The following is a 27,071-nucleotide window of genomic DNA, read 5'->3' on the forward strand; positions in this document are numbered from 1 at the left end:
GGGGAATGCAGCGGCTTGCAGAAGATTTCTCAATTCCAAAATGTTTGTGCGTGGAAAAAAGGTTATATAAAGTGAAATGTGCGGTTGTGAAAGTGAAATGCCACATATAAATGTTATAATGAATCTGTTCATAACTGTGGCTGTATCATGCGAGTTGCACAATTCAATAGGAGATTAGCGTGATGCGTTATAATCGGATTGAAATAGTTGGTGGTTTGATCACATCGATCTGCGCCCGTTAGTCAGAGATTTGTGGAGGAGGATGTGTCTCTTGTCTATAATTATATTTACCAGCAACCATCAGAAATTGTTACGTCATATGGGCTTGTAGATGGTTCTCATTATAATGGATGGTAATAATATGTTGTAAAAATTGTTCTTTACTAAAACAATGGTTCTTAGTTTGTCTACTTTCACATCTCACTTGTTTTCTTTTATATTATATCAAACTTGTTTACTGATTGTCTAAATATTTCTTAAGTATGAAAACTGGTAAATAGCCTTTTATGTATAATAGGTCTATCTACATATTAATATAATTATATATCTTAGTTTTATTATTGTAATAAGCTGTATGTTATCAACTATAATATAATAAAAATAACATTGAATCATAATTTATTTTCAGGTCTAATGTTCTCGGTTCCGTTTCTCTTGGCAACGTTTGTCGTGTACGCGCTCATACCGGAGTTGAGGAACTTGCATGGGATGTGTCTTATGTCCTACTGCGCTGGACTCATAATTGCTTACACCTTTCTTGCTTACCTGAAACTTCATACTGGAAAAATTGGAATTGCAATGGATGGATGTTATGCTATTGGTATGTACATTGAAGTCTTTGGCCATACTTTTAAAACTACATAATAAATAAAAAAATAAGTAGGCACCTATTTTTATAGTTTTAACATTAATTGTTTTATTCGGTGATTCCAGTCGCCCAAACACACGCTGCTATAGTTCAGCGAAACTTTATCAAAACAATATCGTCAATAATTCTCAATAATAATAATTATTGTTAAACTTCTCTGATTTGAAACTTTATAAAACAAAAAAAGCAACACTAAAACAAGGTGCGTGTCTACTTATGTACTCACGCAAAAAGGTAATAGTTAGTAGGTTATATTAATTTGGCGTAAAAAAAGAACAACCCTTAATTTTTGTTACTCCTCGTTCTATCGTATGTTTGTAGAAATAACTATTGCAATAAAGAAGGTATAAAATACTTTTGGTAAACAATTACTACGTTTTTTGAAAATTATGGAACTTAAATATTAAATGAAGAAATTTTTGCATATTTTTTTAGTAGTTTTATTTCATCAAATCCAATCCAGTATTAATACTAGTTATCAGTTATCAATCACTCAAATTAAATTCCTTTATATGGGCAAGGCAAAGGGCATGCAAGGCAAAAGCCATGCCGCCATCTTAGATAATTTATACGTCTAAATAGAATCTCTAGCTGTTAGACATCCGATAAAAACAGGTCAGGTGTAATACTTTAGTGTGCGTGACAAGCTACGTCTTACACTAGCGATTTGTATGACACTTTGTGTTAGTGTGCGTGCGTTTCTCAAAATAGAGTTTAACTCGAAAATCAATTTTTTTCGACGTTTTCACATTCACAACGACAGCTATGAATCCATAATGCGTCCAGATAGACTATGACAATAGTCTATCTGGACGTTCAAATGATCTAAGGCAGCCATCGTCAAAGGTTAAATCGTTAATAAGTATTGACGACACACAGTTAAGTAGTTTATTTAATAAAAAAAATAAACTTGAGCGATAAAAGCGTGCACACTCATCAACGTTTACAAAGACAATGTACCTAAGTACCTATACGAATATTACCAAATAACGAATCTATGTTCAATTACCTAATAATAACTTAGAAAATAATATTTAATATAATATAATAATGGCATTTTTTTATTCTTCTTTTTCTTTCAACAGTAAAAGGATAACCTGACAAACCAGCCAGTTTACTTTCATATTTAAAAAGTAAAAGTACCGAAAAAGTATTATTGGCGGAGTATATTATGTTCCGTTAATACCTATGTCGCGAATACAGAAACCGGGGGAGGAAATATATATGGTAATTTATATGGGATTATAGGGGATACGTTCTTAGATGACAAAATAAAGAACCAATATAATATTAAAAAACAATTTCATTGAAGTTTTTGACTAAATTCATTAATTATTATCTTCAGGCTGAGGTAATGGTTTAAAGAATAATAATAATATGTCTATTTAACTTTTTTATTAGTCTGTTTGTCTTCGCGTTTACAAAGGATATTCGGTTGGATACTTATTGGAATCCTTTTTATTAATATGTTTGTGCCGATGTACCAATAACATTCGAATAAAGAAATCTTTATCTTTCCTTTGATTAACGCGAGTGTTACACATTTAAATAAAACACTTTTAACGGATTAAGACGCGTGTAATTGTAACTGTGTTTTTACATAAGATTTTTAATAAAAATGTAACTTTTAAAACAAAGTTACAATTACACGAGTTTTAATCCAATGATATTTAAAAGTATAGATAGGTTGCCTAAAAAGACTAAATTCGATGCTTAAAAATGATTCACTTACGCACACATTAATCATTTAACATTTCAATAGCACACTACATTACGATTATATCTGAAAGAAGCATAGCATCATACAATTATCGCAAGCGAGAAAGAGATAAATCTAACTTGCTGATTGCGTCTTCCTTTAAGTTGAAACAACATAGAGTAATAATTTATCAGATATGACTTTTACCCGTACACAATGATGTCTAAAATACGATTCACTCATGAGTTAATGTAGTTAAAGCTATGAAGTAGTAAAACTGCATTGAACTTAGGTTAATTAGATAATGTGTCATTGATTTTATAAAAAAAATATTTAATATTGATTATAATATATAGCCACATTCATGATATCAATTATTTATACATAAAATAATAAAAAACATACAGAGACCAAAACAAAACCGAAAGGTATCTACAGTAAGGGTCCCATTTTTATAATTTTACCAACGACGGCTCCCAAAAAGTTTTAAGTTTACAATTATTATTTTCTGTATCTTATATTATTGATGAATGTCTTTTTGTTGAGGATTTATTACAATAAGATAATAGGAGAAGAATAAAATGATCCATTGATTCTTCAGCAGTTAGCAAGGGATATACCGAAAGGGACAGTGTTACTGAAAAAAACTCATACGTAAGTAAATAGCACTCACTGTCTTCGTCCGCTACCTACCCTAAATTTTGTTTTTGTAGTTTGATAGTTCAGCTACCTATATACGCACTTGTTTATTATTTCATTTCGTATTACATTCACTGGAACAACGCTTTTTTTACATCATTTCCTAAAATATACCACCTCGATCATCCGGAAACAGACAGCATCAATATTTCGCCATTTCTGTGCGTTAATCTATGTCCGCACTCGAGACTCGAGTCACGTTGCGGCATTCGGCTTGACTCGGCTTGGCGGCGATCGGTGATGTCAACAAAATAAATATGACGATATTTATTTTGTTAGAGAATTAATGAAATCAAATAAAATGTTATAATTCATGATTTCTTAACTGTGGTATGTAAATCTATGATTTCTTTTAACTTTTGTAATTACTGCATCTTCCTATAACACAAGACGGCATTTTAATAGTGTACCTATATCAAATTGTAAGCAATTCTGTCAACAACAAACTCGTGCGTACCGTTTTCGTATCGAGAGAGCGACTACGACCCCATGCGCCAATTGACTCAATTGAGGCGATTTTCGGCGCGCTAGTGACATATCTACCTCTTTTAATATTATAATATCATTGTTTTAATCCTTTAAGTGTTTTGTTAATAGGGTCGCATTTTTATATCCACCAAAAACGAAAACGCGCGAATAAATGAAGCGCGAATAAGGAGCTTTTAATGTAAGTAGGTAAGTACATAACATAGATTAGCGACAGAGAGAAAATCAAACCAAAGTAATGTAAGGATAATATTATTGTCAAAACTGCGTAAACAAGGGCACGCCTGGTATTTTGCAATTAATTCAATTATGTTAATGTAATATCAAAGCTAATGACTAGGGAAGGTAATTTCCTTAATTTGTATAATTTCACAAGGTGTGGCCCGCCCCGTACATAATAAGTGATTAGTTGAAACATACTCTGCTATGTCTGTTATAAATGAGCTAATATTATCGCTTGAATTATATATAAGAAAGTATTGTATGAATGTCCTTTTGTTTTTAATTAAACAAAAACTTTACTTAAAATATTATTTCCCAAGTAAATTGCTAAGGAGGCAATAGATAGATATATATTAATTTTAAAACCATAAAATACATTTTTGGTTGATGTCAATTGTTATAAATATATCTTTTTGGCAGACTTTGGTAAAAGTAGAGGCATTTTGAAAATATATTCATATGCACCTCACGCTTCATTTTCTAAAAAGAATCTAAAAAATGATAATACCTAAGTCAAATAAACTTTATTCAATTAGGTTTAAACTTATGGATTTTGAATCGTTACTACAAATATTTCGTTAAATTAGTGAATTTAAAATATGAGATGTGTTTAAATAATATAAACTATTTCATAAAAGTAATAAAGAATAAACTGTAGAAATATAAATTATCGTATATTTGATGGATCAACCTTTAGAGCTTGAACTCATTGTTTGTGTAAGAATGGTTGTGATTACTGCCACAATTTGTATTTATTTGCATCTAACAAATATTGATTATTCGTATATCCGGTCGAAATGGCACAACAAGCAGCACCCGTTCACGAGTTGACGCATGGACTAGCCATTATTCCCCTCGCACATATTTGAGGGAAGGAGCCGACCCGGCACACGACGCCGCCGCAAGCAACGCCATTCAGTGGCATTCACTAATTTGCCACGCTTTACTTTGGTTTTCTATTCAAGCGCGTTTTTTAGTATTTTTAAGCTATTGTGTACTTTGCTTCTTAAGTCTTAAAATTATAATTTGTTAAGTACGAATGAACAATCGCCATTTTGGTAAGCGCATGTGCGCCATAGTCTTTGGTACAAAGGCACTGCCCATCGCACTAAAATTCACTTTAATAGCAAGTCTTTTATATATTTATATATATTCTATGCTGCACCAAAAGTTTACAACAAAATATTAAACAATTTTACAAGGCTTAAATTCGTAGTCGTACCTATAACCTAAATATATTGTACTGGCTACTGCCCTCGATGGTATCTGCGTAGACGCCAAAGTATTATTTCACGTTGCACCATATCAAGTGAGTGACTTTTAATTTTAAATTCAAATTCCCTTATAGTGGGGCATCCGTATAATTTCATTATAATGTGTAGAGTGTAGTGTGTGTGCTTCTCATTGCACAGATGAAGAGGGCGATGTAGGAATACTACTGACTAGAAGCACACCTTCTTCTTTCCTAACACGTTAAAAAGGAGTGAAAACACTAACAAAAATAAAGTTTAGGCATCTAATAGGTGTCTGTCTATTATGACATTACGATTTATTACAACGTGTTGAAAATTATATACCTATCACAGTTTTAATATAAATGAATTTATAAAGTAGTTAGTAATAATCATAACAAACCAAAATAGGGCGAGCTGAAAGATGAAACACTTCGACGATTGATTTCTGATCGTCGTAATAGTAACGGGTAAAGTATGTTTTTATCAAAACAACGGGCCGCCAACTGTTTACTTTGTATTGAAATTATTTATAATTCAATCGGTATTATACTGCAATGTTGCTTATAGCTGTCTGCGCATTTCATCGTATCTCATCAAATGTGTTAAGAACATTTCAGGCATTTTGTATTGTCAATAAATACGCGGCCACATTTTTACTAATGAAAATAAGGGGCGAGACGTTCAGAACGTTCAGCTGATGGTAATTGATACGTCCTGCCCATTACAATGCAGCGCCGCTCAAGATTATTGAAAAACCCAAAAATTCTGAGCGACATACAACTGCGCTCGTCACCTGGAGGCATAAGATGTCAAGTCTAATTTGCCCAGTGATTTCACTAACTACGACGCCCTTCAGACCGAAATACAATAATACTTACACATTACTGCTTCACGACAGAAATAGGCGCTGTTGTTGTTAGAAATTGATCATGAATAATAGATTTTTTTTAATGAATAACGATTTGAATACATATCTTCCTTGATGTTCTTTTTTGGGTACTGATTGGTGAATGCTTCAATGCTGGACTAAGGCCTCCCCCAAAGATCACCACGACGATCGGTCCTGCGCTGCCCTCATCCAAGGTATTCCGGCGATCTTGACCAGATCATCAGCCATCTTGTGGGGGGCCTACCAACACTGCGTCTTCTGGTACGTGGTCACAATCCGAGGACTTTACTAGTCATATTATACGTAGGACACACTAAAAGTTAAGCGGAACTTAAAAAAACAACAGGTAATAATCAAAATATTATGTTTATTGCTTTTCAAAATACTCTCCTTTGCATTTTAAACATTTTTTCATGCGATCGAACCATTTTTTAAAACAGGAGGACCACAGATCTAAAGGCATGCTGATTGAACGGTATCACTGCCTCTTCGAAATTGGTAAAAGTGAAACCTCTCATCAAATCTTTGATTTTGGGGAAAATACAGAAATCACATGGTCCTAGGTTAGGGCTATATGCAGGATGGGTGGTGAGTTGTACTTTTTCCGAAGCTAAAAACGAATTAGTTTTGTTGGCCGTGTGTGAAGACGCGTTGTCATGATGTAAGAGAACGCTTTTTGGTCGTCTTTCGCGAACTTGTTTTAACACCCTGATTAAACAAATGGTAGAATACCACTCGGCATTATTACTCTTTTATCTTCAAATGGAATTGTGCGGATAGGACCCGTAGCTGAGAAAAAAATTGCGATAATTTTTTTACCAACGTTTCTTGCCTGCCTCACTTTTGTTAGCCTGTTCTCATTTTCAAACACCCATTCACAAGATTGCTATTTTTTTCGGGTTCAAAACAATAAATCCACGTTTCGTCTCTTGTGACAATGTCATAAACAGCATTAGAATGTCAGTTGTCGTACTTTATTAGTATCTGTGAGCACCATTCCACGCGAGCCCGCTTCTGCTCCGCTGTCAGTTCATGAGGAATCCAAGGACAACAAAGTTTCCGAACTTCCAATTCTTCGTGTAAAATTTTCTAAATTTGACTCATACCAATCCCCAATAATCTTCGAATGGTTTCATAGATAATCCGCGGGTTTCCTTCAATTAACTGCTTAACAGTAGCCACATTATTTTCGTTGACGGTAGTTGAAGACCACTCTTCACGAAATTTGTCATGTGAAGAAACCCAACCTCTCTCAAATTCAGTAAACCATCGCCTCACGATGCTCAAGCAGATGCTTCTCTCCCAAAAGCATTTTGAAGACGAGCGGACTTGCGGAGAGAGAGAACTTATAAAATCATAAAAAAATCATCGTTCTAAAATCTTTTAAACTTAATTCCATTTTCGTTGCATACGTAAACTTTGATGTGTGACAAAAACAATTGACAAATGATTTCCCGCCAATTGTTTTTTTATTACTAAGAACGTTGCAAGGTTTCAAAAATATAACATTCGAAATTAAAATAGTTCCGATTAGCTAGAGGTGCAAAACTTTTAGTGTGCCCCATGTATTACGATGTAATTGTATTTTTTTATTACAGCTTTCATCGTGTACTACTCCTTTCAGTCAAGTTTCTTCTGGCTGAATGTGATGTGCTTTGACATTTGGAGAACTTTCAGGTAAATTAAAAATACTTTTATTAAACAATCACAATGACTAGATAATTAATCTTTCTCATTCAAAAAGTAATATTCATGCAACAACATAACATTTAATTTATTACTATTCCAAACTTTTAGGACCCAAATGTCTTTGTCAATCAAATTAAATAGTGAGCTTTTATTAAAGCAGCTTGGGAAACAATGATTCCAATATTGCTATTAACATATAAATAAATAAAAATCCATATTTATTGAAGTAGGCGTTACTTTGCGAAAATCCATAGTTATCTAAATGTTTTGAGTTTTCTTTAGTGTTCATTCTGCCTATTTTTGTCTTTAAACATTTTCTACACGAGACACCCTCAGGAGATGTTGCCTTGCCAAACTGTGACACAGAGTAAAACTCAAAACGTTTGGATAAAAAAAAAACAGTGTGCTTAAGACCGCACGGCAGAAGTGAAACCTTCATTGGCAATCGCTATATATTATATACGCTATATAGTATATATAATGAGTTAACTAATAATGACAATTATATTACGTATTAATTGAATAGGTTTTGATTGGTCCCGAGTTAAACCGTTCGAGCCTATCACCCCAGAGCGTGATGGATGAGCCTACCCTATAAAAATGTGTGCAGTGCGCCAAAAGAAATTTTCACTTAAAAGCAGTGGTAAATCTAAGATACATCCACACAAATCTTAATTACAAATACTAGGTAAATGTGGCTCATTGTGTTGGCAAGCGTCCCTATAGCATGTCTTCTTGGTGGTGAGGAAGGGCGCCAGTGTGGAACGTGACTTGCGTCGACACTCTAGCATCTTCTCATGCCCAGGGTATCTCAGTTGGTGCTGGGGCTTCTAAGTTAACTGCCGAAGAAACCAAACGTCACAACTGTCTCAGTGAACCTTCGTTGTGTTCTTTGATGACCAGACATTATACTAATGAAGCCACTGGAAACCCAAGCGCAACAGTTATTTCGCCAAATGGATAAGGCGGCGATGATGCCAGTATTTTTGGTACACTTCCATGTAGCGATAGTTATTACTACACGTCATTGCACTGAATAAAAATAGTAAGCATTTATGTTGTAAAGAGATTTATTGATATGAATAATCTATTGTTTATGAATGGAACTAAGTGCTAAACAGCGAATTATATATTGTATACCTACATTACAGAACCGCGGCGCCTACCACATTGGGTTTCCGTAGTACAGAATCGTAGGTCTCTATTTAGATAAAATGCTACTGTAATGAGCATGTAATTGTCGTGAATTTCCGTGTTGTTTTAAATGTTTAAATAATAGATAGGAGATTAATTGTAACTCCAGCATAAGTATATTGCTTGTTCAACTTAGTAAAAGCTATACTTACCTACATATACCAACGTAAGTATACCTAAGTAATTAAATTTGTAAATAAACAAGACGAAATACTATATATTTTATTATACTTTTTACATACTTTTATACTAAGCTGTCGGCATGGATGTTAAGTTGTGTCATTGATTGTCAAATATAGTGTCTGTTTGGAGAACAGGGGGATTGGGGGGATTCAGTTTGTGTTGACTTGTGGCAACAAAACAATGTTATGATTTATTTTTCATTTATTATCTGTGTTACTGTATTTAATTAAATTCAAATTGAAGCCACAACTTCTGACACGATATTTCAAAAATGTTTACTCCTTAATTTTAAGAAGATAAACGCCCCCCTCGAAGTTTCAACTTAAAGGTGTAAAAATAGTTTCAACTTAAAGGTTAAAAAATACTGTGGTGTATTAGTACCAATGTCTGTAGACAAAGCCTGCACAATAGTTTCGATAGCGATTAGTGCCTATCAGACCACCATCAAGCATCTACAATCGAAAAGAGTTATATTTAAAATTTATTCAAGAGAGATGCATATTATTATTTGTTTACTTTTGATTTATCTAGGCGCTATGTTTTTTAACCTTGGAGCTAATATAAATTGCGCAATATAGTTTATTTTATTAAGCATGAGAAGAACTGCGGTATAAGCATGGTGCATCAAAGTTGTAAATAACATTTATATATTTTATGAAATTTCTTTTCATCCTATGCAATCCCAGGATCGGAGGAATAACAAAGGAATCGCAAAGGTAACTAACTCTATAGGTTGGCAGTCTCCAGATTCCGATCATTATAACAGATTTCCTCGTTGTTTCTGTAACTGTCAGTAGGTTTAAAATAATTTCAGGCATTAGCTGTCCTTCTTTTTTATTTTATACAGGCTTTCGTAACAAGCCCTTTAGCTAAACCTTAAAATATTCTTAACAAGCTGACCCGGCGAACATTGTTTCACTTTAGACAGACATAATGGTTTAAGAATCTTTATTTCTCAAAAAAATTAACTATTCACTTCCTGAGAAAACTTCAATTATCTTAAAAGTAAAAAGTAAGTAATTTACGTACAAAGCAAACGAGTATGAAAAGTAACAATAGAAAGGTGCACTAATATCTAATAGTACAACAAAATATAACAACACACTAATAATATGAGAATCGGTGAGTAGTCACAATTACAATTAGTCACAAACCACTAGAACAATAAATGAAATATGGTACCACAAACAACTTAAACAGAATCGGATCGCACGTTACAGAATAAGATAACTAAATATGGCTTCACATAAGGAATGACAAGTTTCGAAAAATTTTAATTTTAAAAGTATTATGTAGTATATTGAAGTACTTACTATGGATATTTTATGTATTTAATTATTTATATTATCTGTTTCAATGATTAAAAGTACCTACCCAAAATATTAATTTTATGTTTTTAATTTGTGCTTAATTAATTCATTTAACTTAAGAATTACATAAATGATTTTCTTATTATTTATTTTTATACAGCACTTACTCAATCTAATTTAAATGAACGAAATATTTTTAGTTATATATGGTTTTAAAAGCCTTTTGAAACGCAAATTATTGACGGTATCTTTTATGTCATTTGTAATATTATTATAGAGTTAAGCCCCTTCATACATTAAGCTATTTTTAGCATAATTTGTTCTTGGTGCTTAAGGTTATTAGAACTCCTGACCCATCTCTTTTGGATTTGTATCTTCTTGGTGAAAGATATTTGAGTACGTATGTCTTTATTAAGTATTTTTCTTATTAGTAGGCAAGTCTGGTATATAAATATTAAAGTATATAAATATTTGTTTCACGCTATAAATATAAATGAGTAGATTTTGGATTTAATTATATAAGTAAATAAAAAACATCAAGTATTGTGATGATTCTTGTATTTTGGTACATTGGTTGCATTCTATAGTCGACATTTATCGTTTTATTATCAAGCGCAAGAACAAATAACACAGAGGATCTTCCGAGCCGTGAACATGCCGCAGGCCGCTTATAATTGAGACATGACCATGAGAAAAACATGGATTTTTCTAGATTAAGACCACAAACTTTCAAGTATTGGAAGATTTGTTGTTTGGTCATGGTAAAAATATTCTTAATTAATGACTCTCAATGTTTAAATATAATTTGTATCTCTGGTATCCATGTCCACGAATAGAACCATAGAACATTTTCCATCTCAACTGGGGCAAACATGTCACAGGTCTCCTATTACCACCCACCAGCGGTGCAGTTCGTGCAATGTCTAGACAAAAAGCATTATCCAAATAAGTGACATAAACTGGCCACCCCGTAGTCCAGATTTATTCGCAGTAAAGTTTTTGCCTTGGGGTGGGAGATAAGAGATAATGTGATTGAGAAGAAAAATATGATCCATGTTGTGTAGTTTCATAACAAATAAACATTGCTATTTTTTTTGATTAATTGTTTAAAAGGATTAAGGTCCCCTGTATAAATGACTCGTATCCTTTTAAAGAATATTGCTGTCACGAAGGATCTTAAGTCTATACGAAAAGACTAAAGGAAAGAGAACGTAGATGGCAAGGAAACTAACTCCATTAAAAACAACTGTAATATGCAGAATTCATAACAGTCGAATAAATATGATCATGTACAATGTATGTAAAATGAACGTATATGACGTGCACCTAAATAAATTAATTGGCAAAGTGCCTATACGCGATAATTATGGCTTCGGCGTCATTTTAATAAATATTGAAGTCACGTAAATATGTATGGCTTTATAGCAAACGAAAACTTTGAAAATTTCTAATATACATTTTTCCAAAACCGACAGCTGGGGTTTAGTATTTTTCTCTTCATATAATTTATATAATATGATAGTCGATAGTTCTCTCCTACCTTACTATAAAAATATAATTCCTACTAATATTATAAATGTGAATGTAAGTTTGTTTGTTACGCTTTTACGCCGGAGCTACTGAACCGAATTTAATGATATTTGGTACAGCGGATAGACTAGAGCTTGGGAAAGGACATAGGCTGCATTTTATCAAGGAAAAATCAAAGACTCCCACGACCATTGTGAAAAATTGAAATTCAACACGATAAGCTATAATTATTCCAATAGGTTTATAAATAAGATTCTTACTGAACTGGAATAGGATATGAGGTAATCTTCAATTCCAAATTTGCTTATTATTTTTAAAACCCTTTATCTACGCGGTTGCAGGCATCTATAAAAAAAGAAATATGGTATCTATAAAAAAATTATACCATTAACTGTTTCCGCAACGCAATTATGATTTGAAAGCCAAATTTTGATACCATAAATGATATAAAATTTTCGTATGTACTGATATAATTTGAAAAAAACTTACATACCCATGACTCGTAGGTAATGTTATCTTTTTGCGAAAGAATATTGGAATCAGTTAAGTAGTTTTGAGTTAATTCCTTTAAAAAAATCTAATATTTTCTATTTATAATATTAGTGAATAGGTTGGTTATTATGTTATATACACTGGCCTTCAAAAGTAAGTATCACACTTTTAAAATTGGGATAACGTTTTAAGTTCACAAGATATACTTTCGAAATAAAAAGGACTCCAAAGAAAATTTAATTTTGTACATAAAACTTTATAGTCAGTAACATTCTTTTAAGAATTTGCTGAAAAAAAACTTCAAAAACAAAACCATTCCTTTTTCAAAGTGGACGTTTCCGAATTACAATTTTACCATTCACATTTTTCTTTCTGTTTTAAATTTTTTTCAAGATCGATGGGTCTTGTTTTAAAAATTTATGCTAAAAAGCACATAACATTTATTTATCATGCCTCTTTCAGTTGAAGAATGTGCTAGGATCATGGCTTTTCTGGAACTAGGCATCAGTATGCGTCGCACTGCAAGAATATGGTGGGTGTGACGGTACGAACGGTCCAGAAGGTAAAGCGAAGGTACGAAGAGACTGGACACCATCTGAGGAGACCTTGTAATGGCAGACCCAGGTGTACCAGTGCCGAGAAGATCGTTATATTATTTCCACTGTGTTAAGAAATCGCCACCAAAATGCAGTTTAAGTCCAGCAACAGCTACTTCAGACTCGGAGGGATTACATTAGTGACAGTACAGTGAGAAGAACACTTGCTGAAGCAAATTTGAAACCCCGAAGACCAGCGAGTGGCCCAAAACTCGAGAGACAGCATCGAGTAGCGAGACTGCGATACGCCCGTGAACACATGCAGTGGGATAAAGAAGAATGGTCAAGAATTTTGTTTGCAGATGAGTCTCGATTCTCCCTTTACACTTCTGATGGAAGGCGAAGTGTTTACAGGCGACCTGGTGTACGATACCTTCAAGCCTGCATCTCAGAAAGAGTCCAATACGGTGGAGTCAGTGTACATGTATGGGCTGGCATATCTTCAGAAGGTCGCACAGAGCTAGTAGCCATAGAAAATGGCACCCTCACTGGGCAAAGATATGCTCAAGAGATTCTCAATGAGTATGCAGGGCCGTATTTAGCAGATATGGGTGATGGATCGATGCTGATGCATGATAATGCCCGGCCAAACACGGCTCATATCGTACAAGAGTATATTCAGGAGGTCGGTATCAGCGTGATGGCTTGGCCATCAAGAAGTCCTGATCTCAACCCTATTGAACACGCCTGGGATGAGCTTGGGAGGCTAGTCAGAAATCGGGCCCTCAGGGCACTAAAGCAGGCCCTGGTAGAAGAATGGGAGAATATTCCCCAACATCGGCTCCGAAACCTAGTGTTCAGTATGCCAAACCGACTCGAAGCTGTAATCAGAGCTCGAGGAGGCAATACCAGTTATTAAAAATTAAATAACATGTAATACATTTTAGTTGAATTTTTTTACACTAAACTAAAAATGTCTATTATCATTGTTTTATCTTTTTTAAGTTAAAAATGTTACTAATGTATAATTTTAGTTTCTAAGAATTAAAGCCTATAAAATTTGCAACAAAACGTTTTTAATCTTAAATCTCTACCTTCTATAGTTAAGAAAAAAATTTAATTTGAAAAGTGTGATACTTAGTTTTGCAGGCCAGTGTATATTAGTTGGTTATGGTTATTTTGCTAGTTAGTTGTAGGTTAAGATAAATGTATTTTTTACCCACGATTTAGTATTCACTAACTGAGCAAAACGTGAAGACTTGATGTGGAAGTAATTTTCACAATAAATTATTATTTTGTACAGAGGGTATAGAGGCAGCTCAAACAAGCGAAGAGAAAATAAAAGATTCCTTTTGTACGCCGCCTACGCGTGGGGTGTTCCTGCTATTTTGACAACTATAACTATTGTGATGCAGTTCAGTGAGAATATATCACCAGGTGTGATAACACCAGGGTTTGGCAGCAGACGGTGCTGGTTCGATGGTAAGTTATTATGTAAATATTACAAAACAGTCAAGTGTGAGTTCGACCCGAAGGGCTTCATTCTACAAGACTTGTCATGACGTCCATTTTGCATTCGCAACTTTGGTTTTTATTTTATTTTATATGAGAAATAATGACGAGACAGTAAACAGCTTTTCCTTTCATATTTTTTCCGTGAGGTTCCTTTGGTTAACGCTAAAATTTAATTTCAGATAATCCTTGTTAAGATAATATGTATTTATATTATGTTTTTCAAATAATAAAAGAATCTTTACTTGGTATCGCAATAAATTATTTATTAGGAAACTAGACTGAAACAAATTGTCCATTTTATTTGTAAAGTAATTAGGGGCCAGGGGGCCTCCACTCCTTTGTTGCCCCGACGCTTCCAGATCTCTAAGTCCGTCATTATCACTGAGTGTCACAGTCACAGGGAGATAACCTTTTAGAATTAACAGTTTTTCATTGACATTGTCATTTTGATGTGTGATGTTCCCAGACTGGCTGAGCGAGTTGGTGTATTTCTTCATACCGGTGTTCGTGCTGATAATATGCAATGTCACTCTGTTTACCATCACCGCCTATCGGATACGATCCATCAAGCAAGAGACTGCCATTTTAAAAGGAGCTGAGTCCGCCAGGAGTGATAAAATACACAAAGACAAACAAAGGTATTTATTATTTAATATTACCTATACATGTGACATGTGACCGAACTATAGGGAGATTAACAAACTGAAGCCAAAAGGTACCATTTTGGCTACTTCATAATTTTTTTTTTATGGAATAGGAGGACAAACAAGCGTACGGGTCACCTGGTGTTAAGTGATCACCGCCACCCACATTTGATTACAATCAGCAACTGACGAACTTAGGCTTCACTCTTACACTCACGATTTGTATGACAGTTTGTGTTAGTATGCGTGAATTGCTCAAAATAGAGGTTAGTCCTAATGAAAGTCTATTTTTTTCGATGTTTTCACAACTGTATAGTCTATCTAGACGTATAAATGATGAAAGGCCGCTTTTTATCTCTCGTGTAGCCTTTTTCGACTTCACCTGACGTTTTGGCGATGTTAACCTTCATTTGAGCAATTTGAATATGAAAATATTTAGGCTTTATTATGCTTATTTTCTTTTGCACGTTATAAATCAATTTGACGTGGTTATGCATGGTTTATGCAAATAAAAACTTTGACATTGACTACTCCCTCTCAAGTTAAAGGCCGGCAACGCATCTCTTGACCCCTGATGTTGCAGATTTCTTGCGCCGCTTTTTCTCTCTCAAAGCGCCATTTACTTCCGAAGCAGTAGCAGTATCTAGTATATTAGAAATGACATCAAAAACAATTCTAAAGAAATCAATTTTGAGAAAATAAATACCTTTTATACCTGTTTTATGCCATGGGCGGTTATTTCTTGCGTGGCGTTTGACCACTCTTGTGTAAAAAACAACAGACATAATATATATAATAAGCTATCTATCATAGTATTTGCTTGATTCTTAAGTGACTTATAACATGTTTCAGATATGGACTGTACTTGAAGCTGTTTGTGGTGATGGGTGTCAATTGGTCGGTGGAGGTTATCAGCTTCGCAGTTGGTGGCTCCAACTGGTACTGGATCTTGGTGGATCTCTCCAATATTGCTCTAGGAATTTATATATTCCTTATATTTGTTTGGAAGAATAAAGTTCGCAATTTAGTTGCTAAAAGGTAAGTGTTTTCATTTGCTTGTTTTACCGTATTCGTATTTTATCATACGTTATGTTTTATAAATTTAGAATGCGATGTAATATACTTGCTGTTTTTTTTATATTTTACTTCACTGCACCTTGGTAGGTACTGGTACTTAAATTTGGTATTTGGCACATTTTATTTTTACTGTCAAGTTTCCTAAAAATAATCCGATATTTTTAAATCTCGTTATTACGACATTGTCTTAAAAACAATCAACTTTTTCACAAATTTTATATTGCGTTGATACCCTTTTGGCTTCGGGGATCTTCATCAAGGACATGTTGGTAGCATCCCACGCATTGTCTTCGGGAGATTTTTTCTTGCTCAAAGACTAAAAAAATGAGCATTTCCCAGCGATAAACTGGAACTTGAGGATAACAGATTTCCTGATTGTGATCCTGATTATCCCAATGGTCCTGATAACACAACAATAATATTGAGAAAAAAGGACTAACATTTACGTAAGAAAAAATATAAAGAACATGGAGAATTACCTCTAAATATTGTGAGTCTTTGTTCTTATTGAAACAATCATTAATAAAAAATTGAGGGTAGGATGATATTTTTCTATCACAGTTTGCATGTTGCAATTAATTAATTATGGTCCAAAATTTAAAGTTATGTCTACTACACACATAAGTACATTGTACACACTAAAGATACGCAGTAAATACTAACTATATTATAATTCATAACTCCTTGTACCGCCCGGTGTCCACATTGAATAAAGGCCAAACAATATGTATAATATCTGATATCAACTTATGGCGTGTTTCGTGACGCTTGTATGGGTTGTTAACGTGTTAAAATTTAAAAAAACGCATACAATTTTTGTACTTAAAATATATACCTACGTAGTGCTTCTATAGTTTAAAAGAATTTTAGCCAAAAAATAGTATTTAAAAGTTATTATTTGAGAGGTACCTACAAACTTACATTTATTTTATATTATATTGTTGAATTATTGCTATATAATGCGTATAAATGACGTATAAATATAATAATAATAAATAAATAATAAAAAAGCCTTATATTTCTTACTAAATTAAATAATTTGTACATATTCCTTAAATATTAACATATTATATACAAAAAATCTTATTTCTATAACTTTTAATTAAAAAAAAAATATAGTAAGAAAATCGTTCTCAAAGTTGAAGGCCTCCCCTAGAGATTTCCAACTATCCCTGTTCCTTGCAGTCTCCATCCACTGTTCACCGGCCACTTGTATGATATCATCAGATCACCGGGTTGATGGTCGACCTTTGCTTCTAGTGCCTTGTGGCCCTTTCCAACGTGATATCTTGTGCCTTCATCTATTGTCTGCAAGGTCTAGCTACGTGATCAGCCCAACTCCACTTAAGTTTTCTACAGTGAGACAGAGCATCAGTAACGTTTGTCTTATTTCTTATAACTTTGTGAGATATTTTATGGATTCTTTTAATTTTCGGGACGCTTCGCTCCATTCCTCTTTGACATGACCAAATTTTTGATTGAATCCTATTAGTGAAATTCCAAGTTTGACTTGCGTAGGTTAATGATGGTAATATACAGGTATCCATAACTTTTTGTTTAATTTTAATCGACATGTCACGTTTCATAACTTCTTTTAAGCTCCAAAACTTTTTCAAGCATTTGAGATTAGCCTTTCTCCTTTCTATTTCATGTTTGTTTCTCTGTTTATTGAACGATATTTGCTTGCCCAGATATATGTATTTGTCGACATACTCCAGCGTTTCATTTTCAAGGTATACAGCTTTTTAATTTTTATTTTTATACGTATAAATATAAAAATTCCAATTTTGACAATCAGATATTTGTATGCCGACATATTGGCGAATTGTGCTGTGCATCTACCATTGTTAAGAACTATGTTACAAGGACTCATACAAATAAATTCATTTCATATCAATTTCATTTCATTGAAATGACACTGAATAATTTCACACGATTTTAATTCATAGTAAATCAGTTCTCTTCTATAACCTATTTCCTAGTTGGAAAGGGCGTCAGTTCGTGGGCAAAGTTTGGATAACGTCAAGGAAAGAAATAGGTAAGAATCAAGCATGAGCTGGATTTCATGCATATATAGTAAAATTAAATATATTTTACTTATTCACTTGTTGCAATCATTTGTAAAAAGGGGCGCTTTGGTTCGAAAGAGCTGTCGGTGTGTTTAAAGAATATTTATTATATTCATTCCAACTTTTAACCATAACGAATTAGTCTCATTTGTCTGTGATATTTTTTTATAAGTGTTTTTAGGCTTAATGGAAACATGATTTTGAATTCAAATACAAATATTTTTATTCAAAATAGGATTCAAAATCACTTAACGACAAAACTACCACCCATTCAAAATAGACTGCCTCAGACCTGAGAAGAACGGGCGCAAGAAATTCTGGGCTTTTTTATAAAAATATGGATTACAATGTAATATCGTATAATAAACATTTATAATTTAAGAGCCTGAGGGTGTTCGCTTCATTCCCAGTCTGTGGTATCATTTAAAAAATCGTTTATGCTATAGTAACCTTTCCCACCCAAACGTTTTTTAACAATTCTTTTAAATTTCGTAACACATTTGTTTTGTACATTTCCTTGGATCATATTGTAACAGCATATAAAAGACTTACTCAACTTAACCGAGTAGCAGGCATAACAAGTTTATGTTTCTTTGAATCGTTTGAATTAGAAGGAAACCAAACCAGTCTGCTTATCATAACATGCATCCAGCTTAAATTGGTCCTCAATTGTTATCATGAAATGCTGTTAAAATTTAATTTTGGGATGGGACTGTTTCTGCCTGCTTATATTGGTATTTATAATATACATTTTTATAATTTACATTTATCATGCTCATACCATCAGATTGGTTGGGTCTACATTTTTCCGCCTCGCACAACCGAAACGATACGACTTAGGGACTTTCTAGCGAGTCTAGTCCGTTTGCCTTCTCTATTATTAAAAAAGACATCAATTGTTGAGCCGATATCTAATAATATCTAGTGTGATACTACTCGTTCACTTGCTATTGTGTTACCTTATACAGTATCCTAGCTTGGTGATTCGAGATTAATATCTCAGTCCATTTCCTACTTTTAGCATTTCAGTAACCAAATAATAATACATTTATGGGAGGATGGATTTCTATTATGTCATTTTGGTAAATCCTTTCAATGTCTGCATGATTTGGAAATTAAGATTTCTATATTAATATACAGTTTGATGATCGATAGATGACAGATATAGAAACTGTATAGAATAATCTTAAATTAAAGATAGATATGGAAATCGGCAGTTATTCTTCCAAAAGCTGTTTGATTCAAGGTAATTCCGAAAACGACATCCAAACATAAATATTGTCCTTACCATCTGGATATACATTGATGATTGAGTGCCCCCAAAAGACTTTCTGATAATTACAGTAAATTTTTTAATCCAATTTTTTTCAGTGGCTTTTCAAGGGTCGATCAAGAACTATACCGTACCGGAAATTATGAGTAAAAGCTGAAAAAGTGTATAACATTTACTTTGTGTATTGAAGAAGAAGAAGCGGCTTGCCATCACTATAATATGAACAAATGTTGTTCTAAATTCTTATACTACAAATATAATATTATAGCCTTAGAAAATTTATACGTCTAGATAGAGCCTTTTGCTGCTAGACACAGCGACTGGCAAGCTCCGTCTTACACTCGCGATTTGTATGTCACTTTGTTTAACTTACTTAACTGAGGTTAACTTTCAGCCTCAATTTTTTCGACATTTTCACAGCTGTCAGAGTCTATAAAGACGTATAGCTGATCTAAAATGGCTTGCAATATTGATGAATATCCGTTTGAAGGTGGCGTGCACTGCGCGGCGTCCGGGCTACAGAGTCCAGCACGGGAAGGTGGACGTCTACCTCAGCTCCTACTGAAGACACGCGCGTCTCCGCTGACGAGACCGGCATACGACTCAGAGAACTACACTGATGAAGTCGACACATTACGGAAACTGGCATACAAATATTGCCGCACTCACAAATTCCCCATAGTTAGATCCTATATAGTCACTGCCAAGTAATGATTGCCATTGTAACATGAGTGCTAGTTTGAGTTACACTTCACCAGTGTTACATTGGGCTAATTACGTGCAGTAGCATACAACACTTTTTCTACGATCATTAAAGAAATAAGAAAATAAAATATTTATTTAAGTGCGGATAAAAGTTCAAAATGGCGCGCGAAGGGAAAGTGTTGTGATCCACATTGCGAATGTCCGTGCGCTTCATAATAAAATACGGAGATGATAACGGCTTGGCATCTTGCAGAAAAAAAATACAATTTAGTATATTGATATACTGAATTTTTGAAGCCAATTTTTGTACCAATTTGTATGACTTTTAATTAGTATTAAATCTAATACTAAAACGAGTCATCTAATCAGATGACTCGTTTGGCAATGATCTATTTCAAACGCGATGTTTGGTTGTTAAATATTATTGAATGAAAAGTTTTGTGTTATGCTTTCAGGTCTTGTCAATACAATACTCAATAGTTGAAAAGAAGAAAAAGATTTTGTGATGTAGGTATATTATCTATATTAATACAATGTTTACAACGTAGGGTCGCTCGGGGCTTAACCCGGACAGATTTAGTTTACGAGGAAATCTAACGTATTAATCAGATTTGATAACAATTTCATGATTGTGTTTTATATTTTTACATTTTAAATATTGCTGTGGTTTCACAGATTCAACCAAACAAAAAGTGTAAACATTTTACTATTTATATCATAAACAGATTTATTTAATTTATATCTACATATAGTTCCGCCTTGTTGTGACGACTTTGAAAACTTTATTACGTAGTTCGTGCACCAGAAAGAGTGGCTGAAAGTGTTTGACAGCTCCAGCTGTGCTTAAGGACCATCATTTCTCATAAAATCATTTATTACACTAAAAGAAAGTTAAGCATATCAAATTCATAATATCATATTATGAGTGTGGCTATCAGCAACTCTAGAATTACATTTGAAAATATTTTAGAAGTAAGACAACTATAGCATTTATATAAATTTTATACGTGTCAAATTATAACAAAATATTTTTAATTCATTAAAATTACTCTCTGTTATAAAAGGCAAAATTGGTACAAAGATTTAAGTAGTACATAGAGCGGTTATTGGCAACTTGACATACACTATGCCTATTTATTCGATGATTGAGAAAAGTCTGTTCGCTGAGAGTTGATAAATATTAATTATGTAATAGAATAGCAACTGGATAAATTATTAGCTTTCGTGAGACATTATCAACTCGCTTTAAAGCGATTAAACTTTGCATATACGTGGGTAACACTGAAAATGTTTAGAACTGGCCAGTTAGAAACATTTCTAAAGAAAACTTTTTTTGTATTTCAATTTTAGAACCAAAGTTCGATAATGTAGTATTGTTTTTGTGAATTGGCGGCAAATCTAAAACTTGTTACACGTGAAAATGAACCTAACACGAGAAAATTTTCGAACAATGATTTATTATGATTTTCGTTGTGGGCTATCTCAACATCAAAGCTATGATAGGCTGTGATTAGCATTTCTTAATGAAGCCCTATCTCGTGCCACAATTTATAATTAGTTTAACGAGTTTGATCGTGGACGTAGCAATCTCAATGATGATCTGCGTGAGGGACGTCCTTTAACAGCTACTACAGAAGATAACATCAGTGCTGTGCGACGCATGATAGAGGAAGATCAGATAGTGACCTATCAGCAGATACGGGCCGGTCAGCCAAGCCTAGACATTGGTATGAGTCAAGTTCAAAAAATATTACACTAACATTTAGGCGTCAGGAAGCTTTGACCAGAAATGCCTTCGCATGGACTGGTGTCGCCAAATGTTCGATAAGTTCAACGGCGGTGACTCAAATGCTGTATTTGACATCGTCACAGGTTTTGAAAGCTATATTGCTATATAAGGATATATTGCTACGAACCTGATACCAAAAGACAATCAGCTCAGTTGGTGTTTCCTTTCGAGGATCGGCCAACTAAGGTATAGAAAGGAAGAAGTCAAGGAAAAAAGATAATTGCCTCATTCTTTGGTAATGAATTATGCGCAAACTATGTATAATATGTGCTATCTCGCTGCTAAGTGTCAAAAGTCAAAACATAGTTTAGGCACTTAGAACCATGCCAGACTCTGCATCACCAATTTGCATCATTTACACAAAATGCAAATATTCAAAAATAATGTAATGAATATAGTATGACCCCTTAAAATTGAAAAAAAAAAATTACAAAACTTGCGGATAATAAAATGAAAAAAAAGTAACTCAACCCTTCTCGTCGACTTCCTATTTCTCAGGCGGCCATTTGCATTACTTTCATGCATACATTGCATGACTTAAATTACTTGGTAGTAAACAGCCTAGAAGGTGTCGTTGAGATTATCGTAAAAGTGACGCTTAATTGTTTGTCGAATTCGAATATTCGTCTCTGACGTTTACAACTAAGAGTAGGGCTAGACCGATAATATCGAAAAATGTTTCGTTCGTTCAATCATCGTTTCGACATTGAATACGATGTAACTAAGAGTAGGATTCGACACGACTAATGCCACGATATATCGAATAGGCCCCCTGGCGCCCTGCTATTTTTATTTATTCCCAAGAACTAAATATAAAATTCTAGGTATTCGCTTTACGAGCCCTGAAGATGCGGTGAAAGCGTATGAAAATGCCATAGAAGAGAAGACCCCTAAGGAAGAATGGGCCCACTGGTTTTCTCAGTGGTTCCATCGAATGCGACGATGTGTAAAGAGAAACGGAGATTACTTCGAAAAACAATAAAAGTATTGGCAACTTTCTACATTAAGCCGTTTTTAATTTTCTAAACATTTTTAGTGTTACCTAGGTAAACCTAACGGCTTACGATAACGTAACATATACCGACTTGTTCTGAATTAAAGAATATATTTAGGTACTCTTACAAGTTCTGAATGCAGTACAAGACTAGGCGTGACCGCGAACTTATCTTACCCTGATGAAGGACCTTGGATTGTTCTGATACTAGTTGGTACCTCACCGATCGGTGGTGATTTTAACCGTTTGAAAAATTATATATAAATAACTAAATGATTAATTAGATTCTCGCTAAACTGGCTAAACTAAGTCTTTATTGAAATTAGAATACTGATGAGCTCACTAACATACTTCAGTTTTGTAGCGGATAAAATAGTATTTATCTATACCTATTATATTATATTATATTTATCAATTCTTGTGAACAGAGTTTTATAGTAAGATATTTAATTAACTATTTTACAAGTGCATAATATATATGTAAGTAGATACGAGTCTACGTATTACCATAAAGTGAAACAAACATAATATGAAACAAAAGTATTTTACATAGTTTCTACTTATTTGTATTAAAGATTATTGCAATAAAGGAATTTTACTATGAAATAGCGCTAACGATATTGTTACAAATTCAGATTTTTTATTTTTACTTCTAAGCGAAGAATCTCGAACAAACATCAAAAGAGCTGCTCCTGCCAAGTGGTCTTAGGGTGGTAGACTCATACAGGTCTTTCGCAAATCAAGGATGAAGTATCAAATGTATTTGCAATGCGCGTACACCCGAAAGGGACAACAAATAATTATAGCTCAAACAAATTAAAAGAAATTGTACATCGTGGACAAGCTTGGCCTTTGTGCCTGAAATGATAATTTGAAATTACTACTGATTTTGCGAAATATACGGACTACCTGACCGACTAACGTATTCACAAATTATTTATGTTGTCAATTTTTTATCACTACTGAATATTCAATACTGAATTACTTACCAGTTAACTTCACCACATAAATTAAAATGATAACTGACAAATTGGTTGCAAGTGAAGGTTGTCATCTTTTAATATATTATTTTCTTGTCACATCCAGGTATACACTTCATTCTATTTCTAAAAATATTGTTTAGCGATTTACATAATATATTTATAATATCGTTTTAATTCATATTTTTTTCAATTAAGAATGATTACAATGTTAGCTTTTCAATCCTTATTTGGCAACTTATTTTAAGTAGGTACCTAGCATTAGAACTAGTCTTAATGTGAATACCCACCAGTTTAGTATTGTAAAGCTTGTTAAAATGATACCAGTCATTATGAAAATAATATCTAATGTAAGCAGTTGTTTATTTATTTTCAATAATTTTTAATCACATACTAATACCCAAAATAATTAAGTAATTAAATCTTTCCTATTATCATATTGACGTTACAATAACGTTATTTAATCGTGCATATAATATAAGTATATCTACGTGTAAAAAGTAGTGAGGAAATGTATTTCTAACTTGTTTAGATATTATTTGTATTTTTGTTTGGCTAGAAAGCTAATCTAACTAACATATGAAATATTTATAAAAACTGTCAAAATACTTAAAATAGTTTGCTGTATTTAATTTGCATTTTTTTTGGCATATTTAAATATTTTTACATGTAACAACAAGTTATACCCATTATTTCGGAGAAATTGCGATTCCCATACTCTGGTGCATTGTGGTCCTCGGCTTTCCCTCTTAGCTCCTCACTGCACCCTTGTAGGAATATCAAAGATTGTACCCTTTGATTGATTGGTGAACAATATAAGTTCTATTTCGCACTATCGAATATAAAAAAAGATATCTGCGTATTTACACTATAAATTAAAATTACATTTTCTTCTAGTTATTCTCGATAAGACGATCTATTTGATTACATTTCGTAAGATTAAGGTTGAGATCTATTATCGAGCGAACTAACACTTTGCTCAGACTTTACTTATGTAAAATTTTGCTGATTCTGATAAAACGAGAACTTGACTTTTGTATTAGGCTCAGTTTAATTCGGCTGTCAAATGACTATAAAAAGGAAATAAAAGATTATGCTAATCTTTTTTTTTAATGAAAATAAGGGACGAGACTAGCAGGACGTCGAGTTGATGGTAATTGATACACCCTGCCCACTACAATGCAGTACCGCTCAGGATTATTGAAAAACCCAAAAATTCTGAGCTCTCGTCGCCTTGAGACATGATGCTAAGTCTCATTTGCTTAGTGATTTCACTAGCGGCGCCCTTCATACCGAAACACAGTAATGTTTATACATTACTACTTCACGGAAGAAATAGGTGCCGTTGTGGCACCCATAATCCAGCCGACATCCTGTGCAAAGGAGCCTCCCACTGGTTACACTTAACTATGTTTTATGTGAGTAAAGTGTGAGCAAAGTCTAACGCTCTATAGACCTCAGCCTAAGAGTCAACAGGACGAAATATTAATAGATATTAATTACAATGTTATACTTATTAAATACATTAATAAAATTAACTCTGAAATAAAAACATTATGTGATTATGTTGTTTGTTGTGATGTGTTCATTTTATTTTGTGATTTACCCCAAATTGTTATTACCCGACTTGTGAGTGACCCCAAATATTCTGAGCATAATACATTTTAGGACTTACATTACCTTGGTAATTTTATTAGACTTAAGCCAATTTCCCAATCCTTATTAACCTAGTCTTGCCGTAAATGTTGCTATATGGAAAAGTCTTTATTTTCTAATGGATAAAACATTATTCTACAATAATACTAGTGTACCGTTAGTTTATACATTCATTGTGGCCAGTCAAGGGCCACTGGCCACTTAGCAAATGCAACACGCACACTCTCAATGGGAAAACACTTTACTGCATTTGTTTTGAAGTTTTAGCGACTCAACCTTAACCGCGGCGTTTAGAAGATACCATACTTTTAAAAATTTACCACAAATTATAAATCCAGCGGTCTATGATCTGTGTTCTGATGAAGTCAGAGCTTTATGACCTAGGGCTGAGTCTTGAAAGAACCACTCTTGGTTATGGGGCATGGTGTAGTTATTGAGCTTAACTACCTTCTCAAAGTATGCTTTTATTTTTCTTCCAAGACAAAAATAAATATCTTTGAAGCCTGGGAGAAATCATAGAATGAATTTGGAATTTGTGTATTTATCTAAAGTTTTTGATTATATTCCACACACAGCATTGCTCAGGTAATTAAACCACTTCGACACTAAAGGACCTGTACTCGATCTGGTATTTTCATATTTAAATAATTGAGTTGAGAAGCTCGATATGAAGAACAACATTTCTTCGGGGCACTAATCAATATGGAGATCCACTACACTGTATTCACGGACCACTCCTCTTCTTATTTAGTATTCATAATATGAATTATTATGTAGAATAAAAACATGATATAGGTAATATTATTTTCGTATGATACTGTAACGCGTGAGTCCTCCCTCACACGCGGGATCGTTTCTTAATCAAACAACTTAATACTTTCTTATTCATTGTATTCATTTCAAAGCTTAATACATCATATTATTATATTTTATTTTTGGCTTAAGGCCGACCGTTCTTGCTTTACTTCATTTTCTAATCTCCTCTCGTTATTCAATTATTATTCGATTATCTGTTCGTCCGCGTCTATATTTTAAATTATAAAAGAATATTCTATCTTTACCTTGACGGCCAACCATAGAACAATGAGTTCTTATGTGCGGATAAGAACTCCTTGTTACAATACCAAACCATATTCAAAGTGAAAAGAACAAACTAAGATTATTTTCTAAGCCAATTTTGTTAAAATATTTTAATCTTACGAACCTTTGAAAAAAAAAATAGGCAAGTAGTATAATATTTTTTTTCGATTATTCAAGTTTGATATAATATTAGATAATAATATGAGATAAAGTGTTCAACAATTTATCAAGTAAGTAATTACAATAGATGATTATCT

The 27,071-nt window shown here is 33.4% G+C and overlaps 1 protein-coding gene across 2 annotated transcripts in view; it reads left to right on the forward strand.

Annotated features, from left to right (window-relative positions):
- The window catches only part of LOC126975985 (G-protein coupled receptor Mth2-like), a 58,305-nt gene extending 32,649 nt beyond the window's left edge, over positions 1-25,656 (forward strand). The window contains exons 1-7 of one of the 2 annotated variants that reach the window (XM_050824123.1): positions 6,294-6,359; positions 7,697-7,775; positions 8,939-8,980; positions 14,336-14,514; positions 15,014-15,185; positions 16,044-16,229; positions 20,101-25,656. In XM_050824123.1, the coding sequence (XP_050680080.1) occupies positions 7,747-7,775; positions 8,939-8,980; positions 14,336-14,514; positions 15,014-15,185; positions 16,044-16,229; positions 20,101-20,230 (738 nt within the window). In that variant the 5' untranslated portion in view covers positions 6,294-6,359; positions 7,697-7,746 and the 3' untranslated portion in view covers positions 20,231-25,656. Of the gene's footprint in view, positions 1-628; positions 821-6,293; positions 6,360-7,696; positions 7,776-8,938; positions 8,981-14,335; positions 14,515-15,013; positions 15,186-16,043; positions 16,230-20,100 lie in introns of those variants that run through there. The other variant, XM_050824121.1, reaches the window with a different exon arrangement.
- The last annotated feature ends 1,415 nt before the right edge of the window (positions 25,657-27,071 follow it).

The sequence above is a fragment of the Leptidea sinapis genome, chromosome 38, assembly GCF_905404315.1.
Source record: "Leptidea sinapis chromosome 38, ilLepSina1.1, whole genome shotgun sequence".
NCBI lineage: Eukaryota > Metazoa > Arthropoda > Insecta > Lepidoptera > Pieridae > Leptidea > Leptidea sinapis.